This window comes from Haplochromis burtoni, unplaced genomic scaffold (assembly GCF_018398535.1).
Source record: "Haplochromis burtoni strain Fernald_Lab_line unplaced genomic scaffold, NCSU_Asbu1 Contig_60, whole genome shotgun sequence".
Taxonomy (NCBI): domain Eukaryota; kingdom Metazoa; phylum Chordata; class Actinopteri; order Cichliformes; family Cichlidae; genus Haplochromis; species Haplochromis burtoni.
Genome location: NW_024582421.1, coordinates 719,435 through 742,668, shown reverse-complemented (window position 1 = coordinate 742,668; position 23,234 = coordinate 719,435). Strand labels below are relative to the sequence as shown.

Below are 23,234 nucleotides of genomic sequence, written 5' to 3'. Positions count from 1 at the left end.
TAGAAAACCTCGTTACCTCAACACTGTTCATGAATGCTGATTAATGGGAAAATGTTCTTTTAAGAATGAAGTTGTTTTAAACAGAGATGTTTCCAGAGGTGGGCATGGGTGGCAGCAGCCCCCTTAAAGATTTTGTATATAACCACAACCCTAGCCACGCAAATATTTTACATTGTTATTACATAGTCAACACCATTTATTTAAAACCTTTAATTATTCTATGGATAAAAGTCAAATCTATTATGATAAAGATAAAGCTACCTAGCATCATATAATTACTTAAAACTAGCTCACATCACAGTAATAAGTTTAATAAACAAAATAGTAGCTAATTCTAATAATGAATCTGCAAATTATAATCTAGCAATATGATCTAATGCATGTGATTAGAGAGGGCCACTCGACACTGGCAAATTATAAGGGCAAATATAAAATGAAGGCAGTAGCATACACAGCAAAATAATAGTACTGCAGTAGCTTAAGCCATAGATGTTTATTCATTGCCGAGACAACATTGTTGTGAAAATTTAATGTTTCTGTTGTGAGTAAAAACGGTTCCAGACTGAGGGGCCAGACATTTCTGACGTCAACACTGCTGTAGTCTTGGGCCAGAGTTAAATTGCAGTGATGCTCACATGAAATGAGATCTTTTCCTGTCAGGAAGTTGACGAGATGTTTTTTGTTTTGTTTGTTTTTTCAGTTTTATAATGAGAATCATCTTAAATTACCCTTGGCTGATCGTGTTCAGTGGATCTGGATGGAAGAGGGGGGTACACTGGTCAGCACTGTTGACTCACAGCGAGGAGGTCCTGGGTTTGAATCCTCTGTGGAGTTTCCCTTTGTCTATACAGGTTATCTCAGGGTACTTCAGCTTCAGTGCAACATTTAAAGGCATTCATGGGGTTTAGTTAATTGGAGAATATCAATTTGCCTTAAGTGTCAGTGTGAATGGTTCTCTGTGTTCAGCCTACAATAGACGGCATCCCATCCTGGGAAGGCCGTCTATTGCAGGATGGATGGATCGCAAACAAAATGTTATGGCCTACAAATTCAAGCCAGGGGCTATAGCTTGGTTTGGGGTTAGCTTTTACTGAAAGATTATCACTAACTATTTTTTTAACATATTTAAAATAACAATTGCTAGCTAATGCTAATTTAAAACATAATGTGAAAACTTCTGCAAGGAAGGTACAAGAGGTTTAGGCAGGTTAATTGGATTTTCACACACTTCTCTTCGAAAATCTCCTCTATATAAATGGGATCAACAAAATATTTTTAAAACAATTTAAAACTATGTATTGTATCGTTATCGCTTCAAAGAAATCAAAGACAATTTTAGGTGCATAATTAGACAAAAAAATCGCTGCCTCCATGCAGATCCGCTTTGGGCTGTAGAACAGCGAGTCTGAATAATGATGAACTTCAAAAAGATCCTTTGGAAATGCAGCAAAGTGAGAGGTCTTTCCTTTTTCATTGCTGCCTCCCTCACAAGCCGACCGTTTCACTGCAGATAACAGACTCTTGTGTAACCCGCCCCTTCTCTTTTTTCCTAGCACCTATTGGACGACTCCCTTCATCTTCCTCTTATCTTATTGGACAGGCGGACCAGGCAATGAGCTCATATTGGTTAAAAATAGTCGGGCCCGTGAGTGGCTAAAAATAGAGCGGTATATAAAGCCGGCAGTTGAGCCTCTTTGCTCGCTAGTCTTCCCCGGCTGTTAGGCGAAAGGGAAGGGAAGGGAAGGAGGGGGAGAGAGGCAAAGACTGACTGAAAGAAAGACGGGAGGGGAAGGAGCCACACAGCAAAAGAAAGAAAGCAGCATCGGTACCCTCCCCTTCAGCTCATTCCTCTACAAGTGTTGCGCTAGAGACAGCGCGTCTTATGTCTTACATGCCACCAGTTTTAGGTGGAGTAGGCAGTGACGAACTTCCTTCCTTCCTCTTCGACTTCGTGGGTTTCGCTCTGAATGCGTCTCTAGAGAGCCCCAGTCCATTTCCTTGCCTAGCCAGCAGAGATCTCACAGTTGAGGAGGTGCTTTTTATTAAGTCGGGAATACCCTTAATATGTCTTAAGTGTCTGTCTGTATAGTCATAGCTGGTGTAGCTGTGACTACAACAAACTATAGTGGTTCTAACAATGTTGCTTCTTGTGTGTCTGTGTTGTGTTTGCCACTTTGCAAGTGTAACAGCATTTTAATACGGTTATTACAAACTTTACTGAGACTGAGGCTGTGCCCGTTTAGTGACAAACAGGAAACAGATGAGATCACGAGGGCAGAGTCGGTAAAATAAGAATAGAGTACAACACAGCTTATTGTTCCTGGATGAGGCCCTCTCCTACAAGAAGGTCCGCAGTCACGGAGGTCGGTCCTTTGCAGTCTGGCAGGCTTAAGTTGACGTGGTTCCTCTCACATCCGCCCACTGTGGCTTTTGTAGTTTACTGTTGGAGACGACCTCCTACCTGTATACTAGAGGCATATTTTCTATATCATTTAATATTACTGAGCAAAAATCTTAAAGTACCTCTCATTTTCTTATGTTTTGGAAATGGGAAACGGGTGCAGAGATTTATGGAAATGTGCATGTAAATACACGTAAATACAGTATATAAGGCAAAAATAGAGTTTGCACAACTCCAATATCAAAATCACCTTTATTTTTGAACACAGCCTGAACTCTTAGTCAAGCTTTCTTTTATTTCTTTTAAATAGTGCAGGACATTCAAAGCTCTTCTTTGGATGTTGGCTGCCTTTTGTTCTGTTCTGTCAAGATGATCCCACACTGCTTCAATCATGTTGAGATCTGGGCTCTGAGGAGGCCAATCCATGACCGATTGTGCTCCACTGGGTGTTTTACTGCATTGGCAGTATGTTTGAGATTATTCTTGTGCTGAAAAATGAAGATGTGGCCAATCAGACGCATTCTAGATAGTTTTTCATGGTGGGTCAAAGTCTACTTCCATCAGTTTTCTACAAGCACCCCAAACTTACTGGCTAAAATGCAGCACCAAACCATTAAAGAGCCTCCAGTGTGTTTTACAGATGGCTGTAGACACTCACTGTTGTACCTCTCTGCTGACTTCCTCTTTATATACTGATGACAATTTGAACCACAAATGTAAACTTTGGATTCATCACTCTATTAGACCTGTTCCTGCTGATTTTCAGTCAAGTTCTTAATGTGTAACTTGTAATACATCAGCCTTTTCTCCCTGTTTTCCTTCATTAAGAATGGTTTCCTGATAGCCACCCTTCCACCGAGCCAAGTTTTTGGCTAATAGCTCATTGTTTGTGCAAGAAAACTTGTCTAAAGAAAAGCTTTGGAAGACCTTCAGAAAACTATAACTCAGAAAACTCAGAACCATAGGTCAAGACCACTTTAGAAAATGACAAGAAAGTCATGCTGCTTGGAAACAAAATAATAACGAGACGATGGTGCCTCAAGCTTTTTGCACAGCATTGGGTTTTTTTTAAATAATAAAGTAGCCGGAGTTTCTGATATCCCCTCCTTTTGAAATGGCCTGGCATTATTATCCTACTTCTGTGAATATTAAATGAATGCTTAATTTCTGTTCCTGTGTCCTCTTGCACTCGAATGCCCGTGGCGATCATTACTCTCCAAATCATGATTTCTGTGTTCACATCAAAGTGTCTGGCAGCACAAGAAAGGAACTGACACAGGCAGATTTTTTTTAACCAGTATTTAGTCCACGCCGTTTGACTGCTTACATGTGCTACACAGAGGTATTTTTTTCTTTTAAGTTACACAAAGGCGTATGTAGGCTCAGCTCCATGCAAGTACCATCCTGCTCATACATTTAATCCATTTTATTCCTGGATTTCCACTCCTCCACGCTGCATTACACAACCACTGCTGGACACCGAGTGGCACCACACTCCGCACACACTCGCAGATTCTCGATTACTTGCCCCACAACATCCAGCACCGTCCCACGCAGGCTGAAACTGCCTCACCTCAGCATCCCACACACTCTCTGCAGCGCAGGAACATCATCTTTGAGTGGTATGGTGTTACTTTCTGCTCCCCAGGCAGCAGTCATCCTAACGACTGGTTATTTATCAAGGTCGTAATCAAACTTCAGCGAGAATCAGCTTTTTATTTAATCTAAGCTCATTCTGACGTTTAAAGGTGCAGTGGGAATGCAATTTCATATTTTCATCCTGAGTTGAGACTTCTCAGTCTGAACTGATCTCAGACCACAAAGTATAAAATAATGACCACGTTCTGTAGCACAAATTAAGTGTGGATGACTTTAAGATTAAGAGCATGACTGAAGCTTCCTGCGAGAGACTAAATCCTAAACCCTGATCACCTGAGCTGTATTGTGCAGCTCATTTAGATTTAGTGCATCCCCCACGTAACATTAAGTTAGTTTCTGGCTGCAGCAATTTTGAGTTGAGTCTTTGCTTCATGTTACTTTTTTTCCTGAAATGTACCTCTCGAGTAAAGGCTTAAAAAGGAAAAAAGAAAGAATTGGTTCCTTTTAAAATGCTCTATTGCATCTCAAGTCGTTTCACTTCCCCTCAGCTGCTGTCTGGATTTTTCTCTAGATTTCCCGTGCTAGTTTTACTGTCATGTATTCAGACATAGTGTTGTAATCTTAAGACATAAAGGCACCAGTACATTAAACACTAAACCATTCATTTATATTACATGTTTATTGACTGAGCCAAAGTGCTCTTCCCCAACCCGGACGATAATGAATAGGAGTTGTGTGTTATAGAAAGTAATTTATTACACAAACCAAAGCTAGTTTACAAATAGTTTCCAGTCATGTGCGTGTGTATAGCCTAGTATGAACAAACCCACATCTTTTTTCCTATTTTTTTAATATATTTACAGACTTTGCATACAGCTTGTTTTTTTCCTGTTCCTTTGTTTAAATCACTACTTCAGCATCCAAAATAAGGACTTAAAAATACAATAAAAACTAGAAATAAAAATGATTTGTACATGAGAATAAAGTTTGCTTTCCTTTTTTGTCTTTTCAGCTAACAGTGTGTTCAAAAACAAACAAACAGAAAAAAAAAAGCCAGCACTAATTGTCCTAGCGATGCTCTAGACAGGCAGCCGAGAGGCCAGCCTTTCTCCTGACTGCCCAACAACAGCATTTGGCTGGATGATTGGTTATTAAAACCAACAGTAAATCATCAGAAAGATTCAGGTAAAGCACAGAGAAGGAAAAAACAAAAACCTAAAGCAACATAAGTATTCCCTAGTCTTCCACCTCTTATTTTTTTATTTTATTTTTTTTTTAAATACTGATAGACAACATATGTTTATGACTTTTTTTTAAAGAAGTTGGAAATAAAGTATAAAAACAAACACCACGAGACTGGTTTCTAGAACAGGCTCCTCCCTGTAGACCAGGAAGAAGAACAGGAGGGTGCAACGCTTTCACAGAAGAGAGCCAGAATGTGTTAGCAAAATACACAGTAAAGTCAGGAAAGGCTGGTGACTAACCAATCCTCAGACTGGCCATGCCTACATTTTCTTTTTTCTTTATTTTAACAAAACAAAACTATATTAGCAGCAGGTGGTTATTTCTTTGATGTGGCTCACCTGCATGTTATACGAAATCCACCTGGCTGACCAACCTGACAATTCTGGCATTTCTATGCACTGTTCTGGGATAAAAAGGTCATGTCACTTTGTTGTTTGTCTCTCTTTAATCGTTAAAGCAGATGAGAGTTACTAACAGGCAACCTGTAAAAGGGATGGTAAATCCCAGGTATCCGTTCCCTCCCCCCCCTCAAAAATTTACCTGATCTTCTTAATGTACACATGACCCTTCTACATGCTTACACAAGCACACACACGTAATATTCATAGTCATTCATCCCAAATAAGGAAATCAGTGGTGTGCATGTAAACATTACTCTCCCCTCCTTGTTCTTTGTCCTGGCCTAAAACCAGAGGAGGATGAGCACCAGTGGCCAGCTGTGGAACAGGAAGGGATGGGAGCAGAGCCATGGCAGTTTGCTCAGGTGGGTCTACGCAACACAGGAAGCTACCTTTGTCTTCCAATGGGACCACAATTCACCCGCCACTTCCACTGATTCAGTCTGAAGAACTTAAATGTTAAAGAACCCTCAGATGTGAACTAAAGTAGACAAACCAGCTGCAGTTAAGACTCCAGCATGTTTATGCTCATCTTGTCTGGCCACCAAAGGCACACTGCTGCTAACCTGGAAATAACTGAACCTGGCTGTGTTTTCTAAAACACTAAGATCATCTGAAGCAAGCAGATTGTGATAAGATACACTTCAGATCTCGTTTAAAACAAGCAGCTAGCCTCAAATAACAACAGCACTCAATGTCAGGTGTCTGCAACAGATTATCCAGTAAGAGTAGAGGCTAAATGTGTTTGTCACAGAGTCTATAAACAGAGGATTAACTACAAAGAGAAACTAAATGGCATGTGAGCATGCTCCATGCCTCTCCAATAACACAACCCACCTGACAGCATGTGACTACTAGTTTAATCCTATCAATAAGAGTTTTTTTCTTCCATCGGATTGAAGTGCTAGCTAATACACCTCAAATTTGTTTCAAGCACCATTCTGAGGAGCACTCAATTTATTTAACTGGCAATTTGTCTCCTATTGAGGGCTGTTTTAACTGACCTACAGCATATAACGAGTAAGATAAAAGTGCAAAACTAGGAAGTGATGCCCTGGCTTCCCTGTCTTATCGTGGCCACTTCAGAACTTCATACATCCCATCCCTCCATCTTCCAAACTTCACACCATCTTAGCCCTAATTCCAGGCATGAGCACCTGGGGATGAAGTCCACTGGTGGCCTTTTACAGTGGTACTCATTTACTGTGCTGTCCGTTTCTCCCTTCCGTCTGTCTGGTCATCCATTCAGGTAACTTTAAAAAATTTTGTTATTGTCCCTAACTCCCTGTAATTCATGAGCAACTTTATCAGGGCTACCAGTCAGCTAGATTTTACGAAGGACTCGATCTTAAGGATCTTTATCAGTGTAAGTGGCTTGTTGAAAAGTAACTGTTGCTGGTGTAAATTTCCCACCCAGATGGTAAACCCACAGGTAAAGAGCCCAATGGTTTACAGCGGTAGTCGTTTACCACCTCCCTTCCCTTCGTCTCCCCATCTGTACTTTGCCACCAAAGCCTTTCAAACCCAAGTCCCAGGGTAAATTCAGTCCAACAAACAGCCAGGTTACAGCGGCAGTCATTTACTGCACTCTTTTCTTCCTCCCCCTCCCTCCCTCCCATCTTGTAATCCCTCTGTCCCTCCCAAGCCCTATCCCCAGGTATAGTAACCCAGGGTGAAACAGTCCAAATATGACGGCCAATTTACAGTAGCACACATTTATTGCTCTTTTTCCCACGACGGGCCTGCAGTGCCGCCCTGGTGGCCATCTCAAACACCTCCCGCACGCCGTCCTTTGTCTTAGCAGAGCACTCCATGTAGCCAAATGCTGCAATCCGCCCGGCCATGTCTCGGCCCTCTTCTGATTTCACTGGCTCCTATTAGCCGAGAAAAACAAAGTGGTAGTTTAGGAACACACATATTCTAGATAAGTGTTTAATCTCAAACAGCTTTTGCTATAGTGACTGGCAGAAACACGGCACCACTAATTCAAGATCTAAAAATCAGAAGAACACTTAAGATTCACTCTCGCTTAGTTCAGAACAAACATGTTAATTCAAACCAAGTAAAAAGTCAGGCACCTGTTTCATCTTGGCCAGCTCTCTGCGTGTGTGCTCGTCATTACGCAGATCTTTCTTGTTTCCGACCAGAATGATGGGAACGTTTGGACAGAAGTGTTTGACCTCCGGGGTCCACTTCTCTGGAATGTTTTCTGTAATGGACAAAGACCAGAGACGGGAGGCATAAACAAACAAATAATTCAATTGTTTAAGTGTTATAACTGTCAGACTAAAATTTAATTGAGAGCCCTTTATGCCTGAGGTGACCCTTTTTTCCTTTTTCTTTTTTTTGCTTTAAGACATTCTCCAGTGATGATGTGTCCATCCCTGCCCTGTTCCAGTGGACTTGTTTATCTTTTTGTAGCCCTCTGTGTCTCACTTAAAGGAGAAACAAAGTACTATTTACCATTTAATCCCATTTTTTCATAGGAAAAGTGGGCACCACAAACCATCATTGCATTCTTTGCAAAAAAAAAAAAGCAGTTTGATGTCACAGCAGCTGCATTTACATTTAAATGTGTTAGCAGAGTAAAATTGGAGGATGTCAGCGTTCTGATCAGTCTTTAAAATTTAAGCTTATGCAGACATAATTAAATTATGTTTCTGAAAAGAAGAAAGCTCTGCTTTTATCTCCACTGAGTATCAAATGTTATCTTACTTGGTCAGCAAAAAATGTTGCTTTGAAGATATATGACAATCTTTCGTGCAATAAGACTTTGTTTTATTACAACTATAATGTCCTTTCATTGAATCTTAATTAATCTCTGGCAGTTTAATTTTTCTGCTGCTTTTATCACTTTTATGTACAGCCATTTCCATGTGATCATGGAAGTGCTGTTAATAATCATCATGAGGAAAAAAGATACGACTCTGTTTAACAGCAGGAATGGATGACACTACATAACAAACGAGTTGTTACTCTGCGTGCACACAAATGTAAGTAGTTCCTCTGCAAGTGCACAATCAAAACAGTCCAGAAATATCTTCTAATGAAATCAGAAATGTGGCAAACACAAAAGAGAGAATTTGTTTTATTTATGTCAGGAGTGTATGCAACTGCAAGAATGTGTTTGCTTTGTACACACCCAAGCTGTCAGGGCTGTCTATGGAGAAACACATGAGGATGACGTCAGTGTCTGGATAGGAGAGAGGTCTCAGTCTGTCATAGTCCTCCTGACCTGCTGTGTCCCAAAGAGCCAACTCCACCTGACCAACATTGAGAAAAGAGAAGGCAAAGAAGGACAAAAGATGAGATTTGATGAAAGGAGAACAAGGAAAACTTTTAAAAACTGATCAAAAGGGGATGGAAAAATGTGTAATTTTCATCTTGATCAGCATAACTTTTACACTGAAGCCAGCAAAGAAGGTGAGCAACACCTGCAGCAGACAGTCCTGACAACAAAGGCTTTTTTTTTACAACCTTAAACTGGCAAGGATTACTAACATAATCACTAATTATAATTTGAAAAAGACCTGAAAGAGTGATGACCTATGATATGGAAATGATAAATACATTTTTTTCCCAGCTGTTGCCATTCGATAGTTCAAATATTCTCTTCACAACCTTTTGAATACCCAGTTTGAAAGCCATATAAAGCATTACATTATTAGCCAGACATAAGAGAACATCCACAAGCTACCTAAAATCAATCACATTCAAAGAGCAATTTTAGTTTAAATTAATATTTCTGCAAAGCCTTGGTATATGTAATACACGTGCCAAATTTGTAAGAGGTAGGGGAAAAAAATACCAACAATGTGCTCACATAAATTGTGCTCTTGTTCATTCTGCACGTGCCATTTAATTTCAGAGACAATACAAAACATGACAGTGACATAACATCTTCTCTATACAGAATGCAAATCTAAATGGTAAAAGAAGGCATTTGGAAAAGTGTCACACTTCAAGAAGCATGAATCCTTTGCAGCAGCACAGGAGGTTAGAAATCAGACAGCCAATAAAGACTTCCCGTCCCAGAATCCTATTAACCCACAAAGAGGTCAGGACTCAAGAGTTTGTGACTGATGAGGCAGGCTGCCGCAGTTATCTGGGAAGAACTAACTCCACCCACACAGGATATGTGTGGAGTGCTAAATAATCAAATCCACTGAACTCCAGAGCAGAGTGTCCTACTATATTTTATATAATCCTCACTTAGTGCAAACACACAAGCTACAGACACTTTGTAAAACATGATGACCAAGCTCAAAAAGAAACCAGACTTAGCAGATGACTGCTGTTGTGTGAAGGAAGATGTGAAAATGGAACAGTACATTTTTTCAACACTTGCTCACTTGGCCCTGAAGGTAGAATTAAAGCACTGAGCATGATTAAGCACCCAGGAAATGAGTCCCAGCACAAAAACCAGTGCAGATAGTAAGGAAGGGAAAGATGTGCTGTGACATTTAGAAGACCCAAGACTGAGTCACCTACTTTATTAAAATATTCAAAAAATATAATTCAGGTAAGAATCTTTAAATGGCATTTGTTCACAGAGTAAAACAGTCACTTATGCAGATGGGTCAACAGGTCTAAAGCATCTACCCCAAAGCACCACTCTTACATGACATTAAGTATCAGTAGGCAGTGTAGTAGTTCGAATCCCTGCAGTTGTCTCACCTGTTTGCTGTCCACCTCTATGTCAGCAACGTAGTTCTCAAACACAGTGGGGACATAGACTTCAGGGAACTGATCTTTGCTGAAGACAATTAGAAGGCAAGTCTTCCCGCACGCTCCATCCCCCACTATTACCAGCTTCTTACGGATGGCTGCCATCCCTGGTGGAATACAAAAAGGAACATTTTAATCAGGGAACCACAGGAAAAGCGTTGTATGAAGTATATGTATAGCATGGCATTACAGCAGAGCATCAAAAAAGCACTGACTGTAACCACTGGGAGAATTACTCTCCTGTTCACAAATAAAATTTGTGCTACTCAGGTCTTGTTTGACTGCCCATTTTGAGCATGAGAACAGAGAAAAATGTGAAAGTTGAGTCACATTTGTGCCACATAGAAGGGTAGTGTTGCTAGGTGCACCTGAACTATGCAACACTACACTTAACACCTTTAAACCACATAGCTGAAAAGCAACTCAGTCTCAGAAGCCCCCCCAGTTAGGGCTGCTCGATTATGGCAAAAATGATAATCACGATTATTTTCACTGAAATTGAGATCTCGATTATTTGACGATATTTATTTAACCCTTTAAGACCTACCATAGAACCAAGTCCGTCAGAGCTTATATTATTATTATTATTATTTTTTTTACATGCTGTAGTGCCATTTTTGGGAGCATTTTAAGTTGCTATACATCAATACAACTGTTATAGCCCATATTTTAATAATATGTATGCATTAAGTGACCGAGGACAAGCTGATGACATAAGCTTGTCACTGGTTTGCCATCACCAGTGTGTGAATGGGTGGATGACTGGATATGTAAAGCGCTTTGGGGTCCTTAGGGACTAGTAAAGCGCTATATAAATACAGGCCATTTACATAAGATGTAAGTACAACTCCTCCGGTTTCTTATGCAAAACAAATTATTGCGCTAGCTTACACGGTTCCGGTTCTACAGGGATTTAAAGGGTTAACAATAACAATGTATTGAATAATGACTTTAAAAAATAATATAAAATAGTGTGCAAATACTGATAACAGTGCAAATGTTTGCAATATAAAAAATAAATGAAAAATGTAAACATCTATGTTTAGTGAACTTTGCAGTGTTGCTCTGTGGTGCAGCTACTACACCGTAGCAACGTTTACACACTATGTCTACTTGACGTCTGACTCTGCGAACCCATAATGTTTCCACACCACTGAAGGTTTTTTTTACCTCTCTTTTCAACCAACGGCAGTCACTCTCCTCTCCAAATAACTTCAGCTTAGCTTTCTGAGCTGCCCTTGGGTCCTCTTAATTGTTGTGACGGGTGTTCGAAATGCAGAGAGGTGCGCTCGATTTGCCACACGGAGCAGCGCGAGAGTAAAGCACGAGGGAGGGGCTAATAATCGGCTCAGTCATTTTTAATGATCGTTGAAAGCCCAGATCGTAATCGTGATTAAAATTCGATTAATTGAGCAGCCCTACCCCCCAGTTGAAATGATTAATGAAATCAGAAAATAATCAGAAATATATTGGTATCACTATTCAAACTGATTTGAAAACAGGGTATACTTGATAAAAATGGCAAAGAAAAGAGCAAGAATCATTTTGTATTGGGGTAAAGTTAAACTTCCTGCAGGCTACTACATATAGTTTGTTAAAAACTAAAAGGTTAATTACGTTGATCACATTCTCGATGTAAAATTGAGTAAATAACTGTAACCCACTTTCATTAATAATCCAATGTCTTGTGCATGTAACTTAAGAATACGTGTAGTGTTTACACTGTCCCCTGTTCTTCTAACTGCACTGCACGTTTTCTGCACTACCTATACACAACATCACAAAGGTGTTGCGTGGTGCACAAAGATGCGAGCTACTAGGAAGTACTGAGTCAAGGTTCCAGTAATTCATTATTGTAAATGACCCAACAAGCGCACCAGTGTGGGTGTGAGATGAACTTGCCCAACAGAGTTAAGGGAAGTGAGTGCAAATGAGCGACATGCAGTCTTGTGTCACTGGTTTGCAGCAGCTAGGATCAGTCCATGTTGGGAAATTGCATTCAGCTGAATGTTAAAGACACGAAATGAGTGCCAGTGTTTTGGATTTTCTGCTGAACCTCCACAGATATTTTACAATTATTTAATATGCACTGCTGTTTAAACTATGGAAAATGACTATAATCTCAGCCACATTTAAAAAGAAAAAAAATCTGAGACACTAAACAGGACAAAAGAAGGTGACTTGTCTTCATTTGAATAGGAAATGCGTTTTAAATGCTAGCGTTGTTCAGCTGGACACACTGAAACGCTCTCTTTATTCATTGAGCACACATCAAACATAGCTCATTTGTCATGGTGGCCCTGCTGCTTAGACTTTCACACCAACACAGTACATATACTGTGTACTTGCTAACAGCACAAGGACAACGGGACCTCACATAGCAGGGCTAATAAATCACATCCCTGAATGGATATTTCCTCCTTGGTTTGAGAAGGTATAGCAGTGTGGAGTGCCAATCATCATTCTCTACCCTGCTATCTCCATCATAGTGAGTCAGGTGGAGGCGTGGTAGAGAGCAAACTGCTTGACACCTCTCCTGTTGTCTTTCAATCCGTCAGCTAAAATATGGTGTTAATCTGCTGCAGTTCTGGAGATGTATCTTTGTTTAACTGGCCCCTTTAATCTGCTAGGGTACCAGAGTTTTATTGATGTACCATAGTTTAATAAAACCCCAGCTGCATGAAAATAAAAATTAGTTAATATACCATTATGTTTGTGTGTGCGTCCATATAGTAATTTGCATGCAACTGAAATTCTCAGATACATGTGCCTACAGTCTTTAGTTTCTGGCAACAAAATCAGTAAATTTCTGATGAAAAGGCAGCGTTTTCCTAAAGCACAGCACATCTGGACAAAGGGCTTACTTCCACCACTAAGATTTTTTCCACAGAACACATTCATCAACCACAGGTTAAATTCACACATGCTAGAGTTCCTGTCACTCGCTGGCTATGCTGCTCTTCCCTGTGGGCTTCACTCTCTCATTTTTTTAAATTTGCTTGCCAAGCAGAGCAACTGTGACAGAGCTGTTAATGCTCTGGCCAGGACTGGCTTGTATTGCGCTCAGGAACAAATTGCGTTGTCTTCATCTTATGCCCGCTGCTCTGCTCAGTTAGCCCCTTCCCATAGAAATGAAGAAACAGAGGATGAAGCAAGTGAACATAAATTAGTTAATAATTATGTTACACATTTTCTTTTCAATTTCTAGTTATCAAATCTAAAAAGCATGGAAAGCATCTCATAAATGGTAGATGAATTGTCTAAGTAGGACATCGGCGTCCAAAAAGAGAAGAGAAAAAAAAAAAAGAATCAGACCACCCCCACCATGACTTGAGAATAAAAGGAAAAGACAAGAATTGGGGCAGCTGTAGCCTAGAGGTGGGTATACAGTCAATTTGCCCACTAGGTAAAAATGAGTATCTGTGACCTCCTTTTGATGAATGTTGGTTATACGTCAAGTCGTTAAATGTACCAACCATGCTTAATAGCTAGCAGGGGTCTCCACAATAGAAATGATATAAAGCTCGTTTTAGGCATTAATTTCAGTAAATACAATTATCACAATGTAAGTATGACCTAGTACAGAAGTGCTGTCAAAAGATTAATATAGGTTGATTATTAGTTCTTAGGGTGAATACTGATGGCCAAAGTACAAAAACTACATAACAATGTTGCCCATCCCACACGTGATTGAAAGCTACAAAGCGTGTTTTCAGATTCTGGAGCTGTGAGCACGCTAGGATCTATGACATAATGTTGTCATCAGACAATGACTGTGACGCTCTGTGCACGTTTCCACATACCTGCCAATTTTTTTTAGGACGTGTAGATTGTAATGTAAAATCTCTGGACCAATGCATCAAGTAAACATGCACCTTTCAAGAGGGCATCATTGAATAATGACTAAGTGCCCTTAGTGTCTCTAGATGTACATTTAAACGACAGGATAATTGTTAGTTAATCATTCCTTTTCTAAAATCCAGATGTACTCAATGAAAAAATAAAACTTGAGCATTGTCTACCTGTTTACAACAAACAAAATGTGAAATGAAGATTTCCACACATCATCATCGGCTGTTAAAATTTAGGCAGCCCATTTTTCATAGCCATGCTAAATTTAAACATGTTTGTCAATTAACAGGAGTGACGTAACAAGTCCTTTTCAAAAACACAACATTCTCAGACATCGACATCATGGTGATAACGCAGATAGTGGGCAAGCTGACCGTCACTAAAGATAGTATATTGTTCGAGTTTAGCAAAACACGGCTGGTTATACAAGCTGTGTTGTATGCTGGATGAGCAGCAAACCAAGGTAACATGTTACTTCACTTGTCATTCATAACCTTGTAGATAGTAGGGACTAGGCTACACGTGCAAATCCCCACCCCATTAGCATGATAGTCAGCAAGAGTCTATTAGATTAACTCAAATGAGAGCGACGTTGACAACCAACAGGATCAAATTACAGCGAAGAGTACACAGAGAAGCAGAGAGCAACAAATGACAACTGGTTAATATACACTTAGCCAGCAGTTTTTTGTTAGTTTGTTAAAATATTATATTTAAAAAAAAAAAATCAAGTAGGCATTTCTGGTTACTTATGAAAAGCAGTCCTGTTTAGATACACAACCACTTTCAAACACAAAAACACTTCCATAATCCTTTCACACGTCATTCAAGTGTGAAGTGAAATGCTATTCTGTCAGCATTTTCACTTTGTATGACACAGCCTTAAACATTACTGTGCACCTGATGATTCATTATCTTGTCTGCTAGAAAGAAAACAACAACAAAAACAAAACAAAAGACAAGAAACCTTTAGAAAGTGCCACGGTGGCATCGATAAGGTGTGTATGCTTGGTGAGGAAAAACCCCACACATACATTCTCCAGGGTGGAAAATTACCCCCACTTAAGGCTGGTTAACTGACTGCTGGCTGATAAATATTTCAATTTCTGACAGATACTTGACACAAGCTTCTTCTGTGATCTAACATGTATGTGCTGTACATATTGATAATAAATTGCAGCCCAAAGAAATGCAATTTATTATCAATATGTACAGCACATACATAACGGAAAAATGCAGTATAAAAATATCCCCTTTAAAACTGCTTGGTAATGTATGCGCTATTAGTTTGCTAAAGCACTACAGACTTGACAACATGTCATAGATCTTCAGCTAATGAAATGACTAGGCTGCTCACAAGGGTTGTATTCAAGAAGAGAAATATTTGCATTTCAGCGATTTTTCCCCTAACATAACCTGTACTTCATGTAGGCAGTAGTCACCTGCTGTAAGCAGTTTGGCTAGAGATACACGGTGTATGAATTTACTTTGGAACTCAGGTCATTACATGTCAAAGTAACAAAGACGAGCTTGTTATACTAGCTACCTTTGGTCAAGACAGCCCTTTAAATTATGACCTTACAGTATTTGCTCATCAAGTTAGCTGTCTGGCCATGTCCCCTGTGATCTAGGAATTCTGTCTGTGTGAAAGATTGAATTGAAAACAGCTTCTTCACACTGGTCAAACCCATGGTTTTTTGACTGGATGTCATCTCAGCCTACCAAGTACAATGTTGCTGAACTTGATTCAACATTGTGTTTACTCCAGTTTGTCCCTGCTGGTTTGCTAAAAGTGGCTAGACAGCCATCTGTAAATATCAGACCATTGTCGGTATAAACAGTGCAGATGAATCTGTACGTCACGGTTTCGGTTTTGCCCTGTATGCGATCAGATGATAATTCATTTATTTTAAGGGTGTAGCATTTCTTTAAACCCACGGTTCAGTTCATCTCTCATTTTTCAGGCAGGTACGAATCTAGAGGAAATAACTATTTATGCCACAGTTTTTGATCATAAACAAAATAAAATAAATCCAATTTTTCTTTTGAATTTTCAGTGCATTTCATACTTGAATGAACTTTACCACACTCAATGTTTTAACTAATAGCACTAGCAGCTCCAGTTGGGCATCACAATACACGAAGATAAAAACCACTGTAAGTTACTGTGGGAGCAATTCTGGTCTCGGTTTTCAAATTTACTTTTAAAGTATGCACATATGTGATGCCCTTTCAAGCCCAGTTCTATAAACAGGAAATGTTTTTTACAGCATTGAACAGATTAGCCATGTAGCGTTATAAACATACAATGAAACACACATACTATAATGTGTACTTTACACAACATTAAATTAAAGGGAACAACATCGTGGGCCTTATTAATACAATACATATAGTAGAAATGTAGGTTCCTATTACATACTACATTCTGATAACTGTTCGTTGATAACTACATCTTACTGAATTACTCCGCAAACAGGAGGCACAGTCATCAATCATCAATTAAAATGAAAAAGAAAACCATAAGTAAAAGCACTACTGTCAAATTTCAAAGGCTCAATCAATTCTTGTTAACAACAATTTCAAAATGCATTTCAGTTCTGAGACTCCAGTTACCATAATCAATACCAGAAGCTTTTATTAGCTTAGGTTAAGCATACCATCAAGTGTATGAGACCAGTTGATCTACAGATAAGCACAGCCAATAAAATTACTGTTAAACATTTAATATACACCATTTTAAAAATGATTATGGTACCAACTGCAATTTAAAGAATAAAATAAAAACAATTACAGTTGCTTTGGTACAAACCTCTGGAGACACTATTGTGGATAATAAGGCTGCAGAACAATTACCAATAATCAGCACACAAATTCCAGCCACCCATTCATCACCATCCTACACTTTGGGCTTGTCTTTGTCATCACGCATGTACTGATATATATGTGGTATGGGTAAGAAGTCTTAATCGGTATGAAATTATTTTGACAAAGCTGACCATTTATCTAAATTGGATACTGTTCAAAAGCCATCATCTTCCTCTATTACAGTGGAGAGGATATGAATTTAGTTAACAGCTTCAAGGGCAACAACCCGCAAGTCCTGCAGTAAAACCTTGCTCGTGTATTAGGAGGCAGATTCAGAGTGATAGAACCTTATGAAGGAGTTACCCTGGAGGCTATTCTACATTGAAAAGAATAATGTCAAGAAATATTTACTTTGATTATTAATGTACAGTACTTTAAAATCAATTTATATGCTATACAAAAAGCTATGCTTTGAGATTGTGGTCACTGGCTCCGGCACTAGATTACATGTAACAGTTTCTCATTATTAGTCAAAGAAAAGAAAAAAAAAGAACAGGAAATACTTCTGTCAACTTGACAATTACATACACTGCTACCATCTCCCCAAGACTGCATTAGATCTTTAGTTTTGATTTTAACTGTGAGAGAACACAAAGTCACACCCATGATACTGTCACATCAACAATAACCATAACGCATAAATATGATGATGGATCACTTTGGTATCACCAAGCAACACCCATGTGGCGGGTTAGAAAGCTGACTTCTGCTATACATGGTCGTCCACTATAGCCAAGGTACAGAAAAAGTTGTGTCGCCTGTGAGAGCTCGGGAGTGTTAAACCAAACATTTTTTTAACCAGCTAGCCACTGGGTGGGTCACCAGAAAAATGGCGTCATCACAGAGGCAACAGATGGCTAGTGTGTCCGCAGTGGAAGAATGGGTGGGTGGCCAACATCCAAACTACACACCAAGCGAGATCCACACATAACACGTACGATTTACCAGAGGTAAAACCTTCTCGCCACAAAGCGTCTCAAAGAAAACGCAACTCTTAAAATGCCCTAATAAGTAGAAATGGTGCGCCCAAGTACAACTGACGCCTTCTAAAGCGTACAAAATGACGAGAAATATGAATTTTAGGTTTTAAAGAAACTGCAACGCTCTTTCACACCGCCCTTCTTATCTTTAACTAGTCACGGGAAAATTATAACCCGCTTAACAGCCATACTAACAGACAAAAAAAAGAGACGCCGGAGAACCGCCTGATCAGCCGAGGCAAGTCAGGAAAATCGCCTCATTGTTTGGTTAAGACTCGACCAATCTTTGCGGTTCCATTTATAAACCTTGCTAAGTTTGCACAGTTTGTAAACAGTGCCCGGTATAGCCTGATAATTTTCTTTAGGGGGAGGCAGGGGTCGAAAGACTTTCTACGATAAGCACACACTAGTTTTTTCTTCAGCACAACTGAACAGCAACTGCGGAAGCGGCACTAAAATAGAGGTCGGCTCGGGGAAAGGCTAACTTAGCTACCGTAAGCTAACATCGCTAGCTTTTAGCTTCGCTAGCACGGCCTCGCTCAGCTCCGGGCAACTTTAAAAAAATATTTCCATCACTTTTAAAAATAACAGTGCGAAAGAAACAACATTTCATCATAGTCGGATATCGCAGAAAGTTGTTTACCTTCAGTTTATGTGCCTAGCAGTTGGGTTTTTCAGTGTTTCCCGGACCAAAGTTGTTTTTCCGACCAGCCGACTCGCTCGCTGCTTCCTCCCGTCTAAATCTGATACAATGAATTACTTGACGAGAGCGAGCCGCTAAGGTTTGTAGTTTCTAGCAGAGGGGGAGGGGTGGCGGGCACGAGCCTGAGAGCCACACCTGCGCGGGCACGACTTGGTATGAACACTTGTGGAAATGTGTAATTTCAGGGTACTATGTGAGCCATAAACACAGTCTATTTCACAGGTGGAATTAAAAAAAAAAAGACTTTCACTCAGTTTAACATGTGTTTTAAAACAGCGTAAGTGTTTCTATCCAACCAAAAGACTTTTACAAGGGTTTCCAATTACAGGTAATCTAAAATAATCTTACTTAAACCACTACGCGGTGTCCAAAACGACTGACTCCAACATTTCCTTACACCTTAACAGTAACTCGTTTTCCTTAGGTTCCAGCTCATTGTAGCTTTGGGCTAAACAAGTGACAGTGGCCATTACTGTACTGGTCCAGTATAAAATAAATGATGGGGTTATGCCCCTACGGGCGAAAATATTTTAAGAACCGAGTTAATTGAACCCAAGTTATAGCATTAAGGTCCAATTCTAAACAGTGCCAGAGCCAGAGCCTAACAGGAAAAACTTTGTGCTTACTGCCCCACCTGGCGGTCAATTTCAGAAAACAAGCCAATTCAGAGGCAGGGAGACGAAATTGTGTAAAAATGTTCCTGTAAATATGAAAAACAAAATAAATATGTTACACTACAGGTTTTTCTCACCTCTGGCAATATATAATATATGCCAAATTAATCACACTTTTTACTTTACTAGGAATTAAGAGGTTAAGTATTAGCCAAGTCCTTCTAATAAATACTACTGTGTGATCACCTCTATAAAAGAAAAGGCTTTGGTAGTATTTGTGTTAATGCAATGCCAAGGAGGAAGTGCATCAACAATGATCTTAAAGAAGCAACTGTTTCTCCCCTTCATTCTGGTAAGGGTTATAAATTCATCATTATACATTAGAAGGATTAGTCACTAGTGGAAAACATTCAAAACAACTGACAGTCTTCCCAGGAGTGGATGCCACAGCAAATTCACCCATCAAGGTTGGACTGTGCAATGCTCAGGAAAGCTGAAAAAACCCAAAAATCTAAATTTAGGATTCTAAAGGTCTGATGTGTGACTTATAGTGACATGTAAAAACTCTTTCACATGACTACTGAGCCCACAAATTCAATAGTAGCTCCACAGCAGGGTACCAATTACCACAAGAGTAATACACCATTCACTAACATTTCATACAATCGCCTTTTATTTCATATTGAGATGAACTAATATATTTGAAAATCAACAGAAGTCTGTGCAAATGCCACAGTACAGAGAAAGAAAGATGTCTGTAGTGTGAACGAGATCTGCTGGAGCAAAAGTAGAGACAGAGAAGGAAAATGGAAGTAATGAAAAGCAAGAAAAATAAACCTTGTGGGTGATCAACTCTGCCAAAACACAACAGTCTCATCTTTCTTAACCATTTTTATCATGAAGTTTGGTGTTTCCCAAAACAATGACATTTTTCCTAGGACTATGTTGTCTCACAAAGTGTCTTAAAGACTTGACAACCTTACATATACAGCATCCCCCAAACACCCAAATGTACCTTACAAGTGATAACCCAGCCATATCAAGCAGTGATTATATTTAATGTCATTGTTACAACTCTCTTTTCTCAGCTTCACATTTGTAAAAACACTCATACTGGAAAATTAAGACAAGAAAAACAATCAGATTAATAGAGGCAATAGTTCTAAAAGAAGTCTTAAATTCTGATGTAAAAACACATGAAGCCCTTCAGTTACTCGTCTTCCAATTTTATACCTTGGGCATACAATTTTCATCCATCTCTCATGTGTCTCAAAGCAAGGAGCTTGTTTAAGACCTGAAAAAATTGAACATAAAATTATGTAACTGGACATCCAATTGGGAAATGATTTGTGAGAATACATTTAAGGATGAATGTAGGGGTGGAGTGAAACAAGCTTTAAAAAAGTCACCATGCCCGGCTGAAGACATGATACATGTGAACAGGGGAAGGGGAAAAAAAGACTTGAACCAAATTTATGTCGGCCAAGTTGCAATGCTAGCATTTCTGCAGAGCCTAAAAGAGAGGCCACTGTAATTTAACAGTGAACAGCACTGACATCATTCATTATGCTCGTCTGCAGTTTTTATAGTTTGACCCAACTGTACAAAGGGATAAGACACACAGACAGGATCTGCCTTCTTCGCTTTAATGACATTTTAATTCAAGGGGGGGGGGGGGAGGAAATAAATAAAAAACAAAACATTGGAAACAGGACTGGAGGTGAGGTTTGGCTGAATGTCAGACTGACGAGATTCAGTCTGAAACCTCAGACTGCCAGCTACAATGCTCCACAGCCTTCAAACCACTAAAAAATAAAAAAAATAGAAAATAAAATAAAAAGGTACAACTTCACCAAATCACTGAACTTCACAGTTATCTGCAGGCAACCGCATTAGCATGTTTTGCTGATTATGCACTGATTTTGTGATGCAAGCTGAATTGGGCAGCCAGTCAAGCTTAACACACACTTTTTAACTGCTATTTGACTATTTGCGGACTATCTTGTATGTAAAGGGTATGAAAATGACACCATAAAGCTGTAAATTGCACTGTAATTCTATGCAATTATGTACAAAGTTGCCTTGACTGTTTTTATCCGTTGCTACTGTGTTTGATGGTCGGGTGCAGTGTTAAGTATCAGACGTCTGACTGCAGCTTCACCTGCTCCACTCTGAAGATCAGTTCCTGTGTCCGTTCATTTACAGAAACAGTAACATTCAAATTAATGTAGAGGCCCAAATCATCCCATGTATACACAGGCTTGCCAAAATATGAGCACAGTGAGATAAAACAAGAATAAACAGGACAGCACACAGAATTCCATCCCTCTAATATGGCTTATCACTTCCCTTTCAACATCACATCTCATTCCATCAACCGTTTCAATTTATCACATGGGGCGAAGGTCTGCAGACTACAGGCTATTTTTGCCATTTATTAAAAAGCAAAGAACCCAATTCTATATTTCAGTGTTAAAAAAAAAAAAAAAAAAAAAAAAAAAAAAAAGGGAAAATTTGAGTCCAGACACAAGACTGACCGTTTTCTCATAGCTTCAAAGGCGTGCTCAGAATCACTCCTTCTGAGCCACAGATAAACATTTTCATTTAGGAGGAATTCAATTTGGTTGGCTACATTTATGTGGGTTTTTTGTTTTTGTTTTTTATTTTGAAGGTGTGGGGACACAGGAAGTTTCATTATGTTGATAAAACAACATTAAAAACAACCTATTTTAATATTTATTTTGAATTCAAAAAGAAAACTATTAAATGGAATTACACGTGTAACATCATACTCATTTTTGTAGCTCCCTAGTTTCCCTAATAATATAATAATAATCATCTGCAATTTTCTTAAATATCTTTAGGAAAGTAGAGGTAACTCTTAATTCTTAGCAGTTCACCCTAATCAGCGTTTAGTCTTAATGTTTGGCCTGTTTTCACAGGAAGAATCATAGAGGCCGAAGGAGGGTGTGAATATAACCTCGTGGACTTTTGCACTTCTAATCTAAAGTGATTTAAAAAAAACCACCATGGTTCACAGTCTCAGCTAGTTGGAATTTCTCATTGAAATTACAAGCTTATGATTATGAGTGCAAAAGTATTTTTCCAAAGTACAGTTTCAGTTTGTCATCATTGCTAAACAATTCATTTGCTTCAAATGACTAATCAAAAAGGACAGGAGGGAAATTGCAAATTCAATGATTTGATTGTTTCCACAATAGCATGCAACAGCAACAGCAATGACTGGCAGCACAATCAGTGAACTGATGACCTTTAGGTGTAAATGAAGTTCATGTTTATTTAGATGAAATAATTTAGCTGCTATCAACAACCCTAGAAAACGATTCACCATGAGTCAGGTCTGGAAGTATAAATTTAGAGATGGTAATGCTACAAGTCCAAAGGATGTGACTGTGAGACCTGTGCCATGTTGACTACTGACCAGGACAGCAGTCCTCTGTTTGTGGAATCATTTGTCCTCATGGACCAGTGCCAGAGTTACAACAATTATAAAACTTAAAATCGGTAACTCATAAATCAATGTGATTTTCTTTAAATACCACATTTCTAATGGTGCAAATGGATAAAAGAAGCGCAGACAATGACCACCTTCCCTTCATTGTAGGCACCCAGATAACAGAACAGCACTTGCTCACACATTTGTAGCATAATTTCAGAATCTTGAATGCAGAAGTGTAAACAGGTTAGGATCAGGAAAGAAATAAAATCAGCTTGCAAAACAAGAAAATCATCCACAGATCTGTGTGACGTAACACCACCAACATGTCTTGTTAGTCCAAAAAAGTTAAATTTTTGTTGAATTAAATAAGTGAAAAGACTATGGGG

The 23,234-nt window shown here is 39.1% G+C and overlaps 1 protein-coding gene across 1 annotated transcript; it reads right to left on the bottom strand.

Moving 5' to 3' along the window:
* Positions 1-4,736: 4,736 nt before the first annotated feature.
* Positions 4,737-18,848, bottom strand: rhoab (ras homolog gene family, member Ab). The gene is made up of 5 exons (XM_005939007.3): positions 18,715-18,848; positions 10,321-10,478; positions 8,786-8,906; positions 7,722-7,852; positions 4,737-7,517 (listed from the first exon to the last, which is right to left on the bottom strand). The coding sequence occupies exons 2-5, from the start codon at positions 10,474-10,476 to the stop codon at positions 7,344-7,346; spliced, it is 582 nt and encodes a 193-aa protein (XP_005939069.1). The 5' UTR covers positions 10,477-10,478; positions 18,715-18,848; the 3' UTR covers positions 4,737-7,343.
* Positions 18,849-23,234: the final 4,386 nt, after the last annotated feature.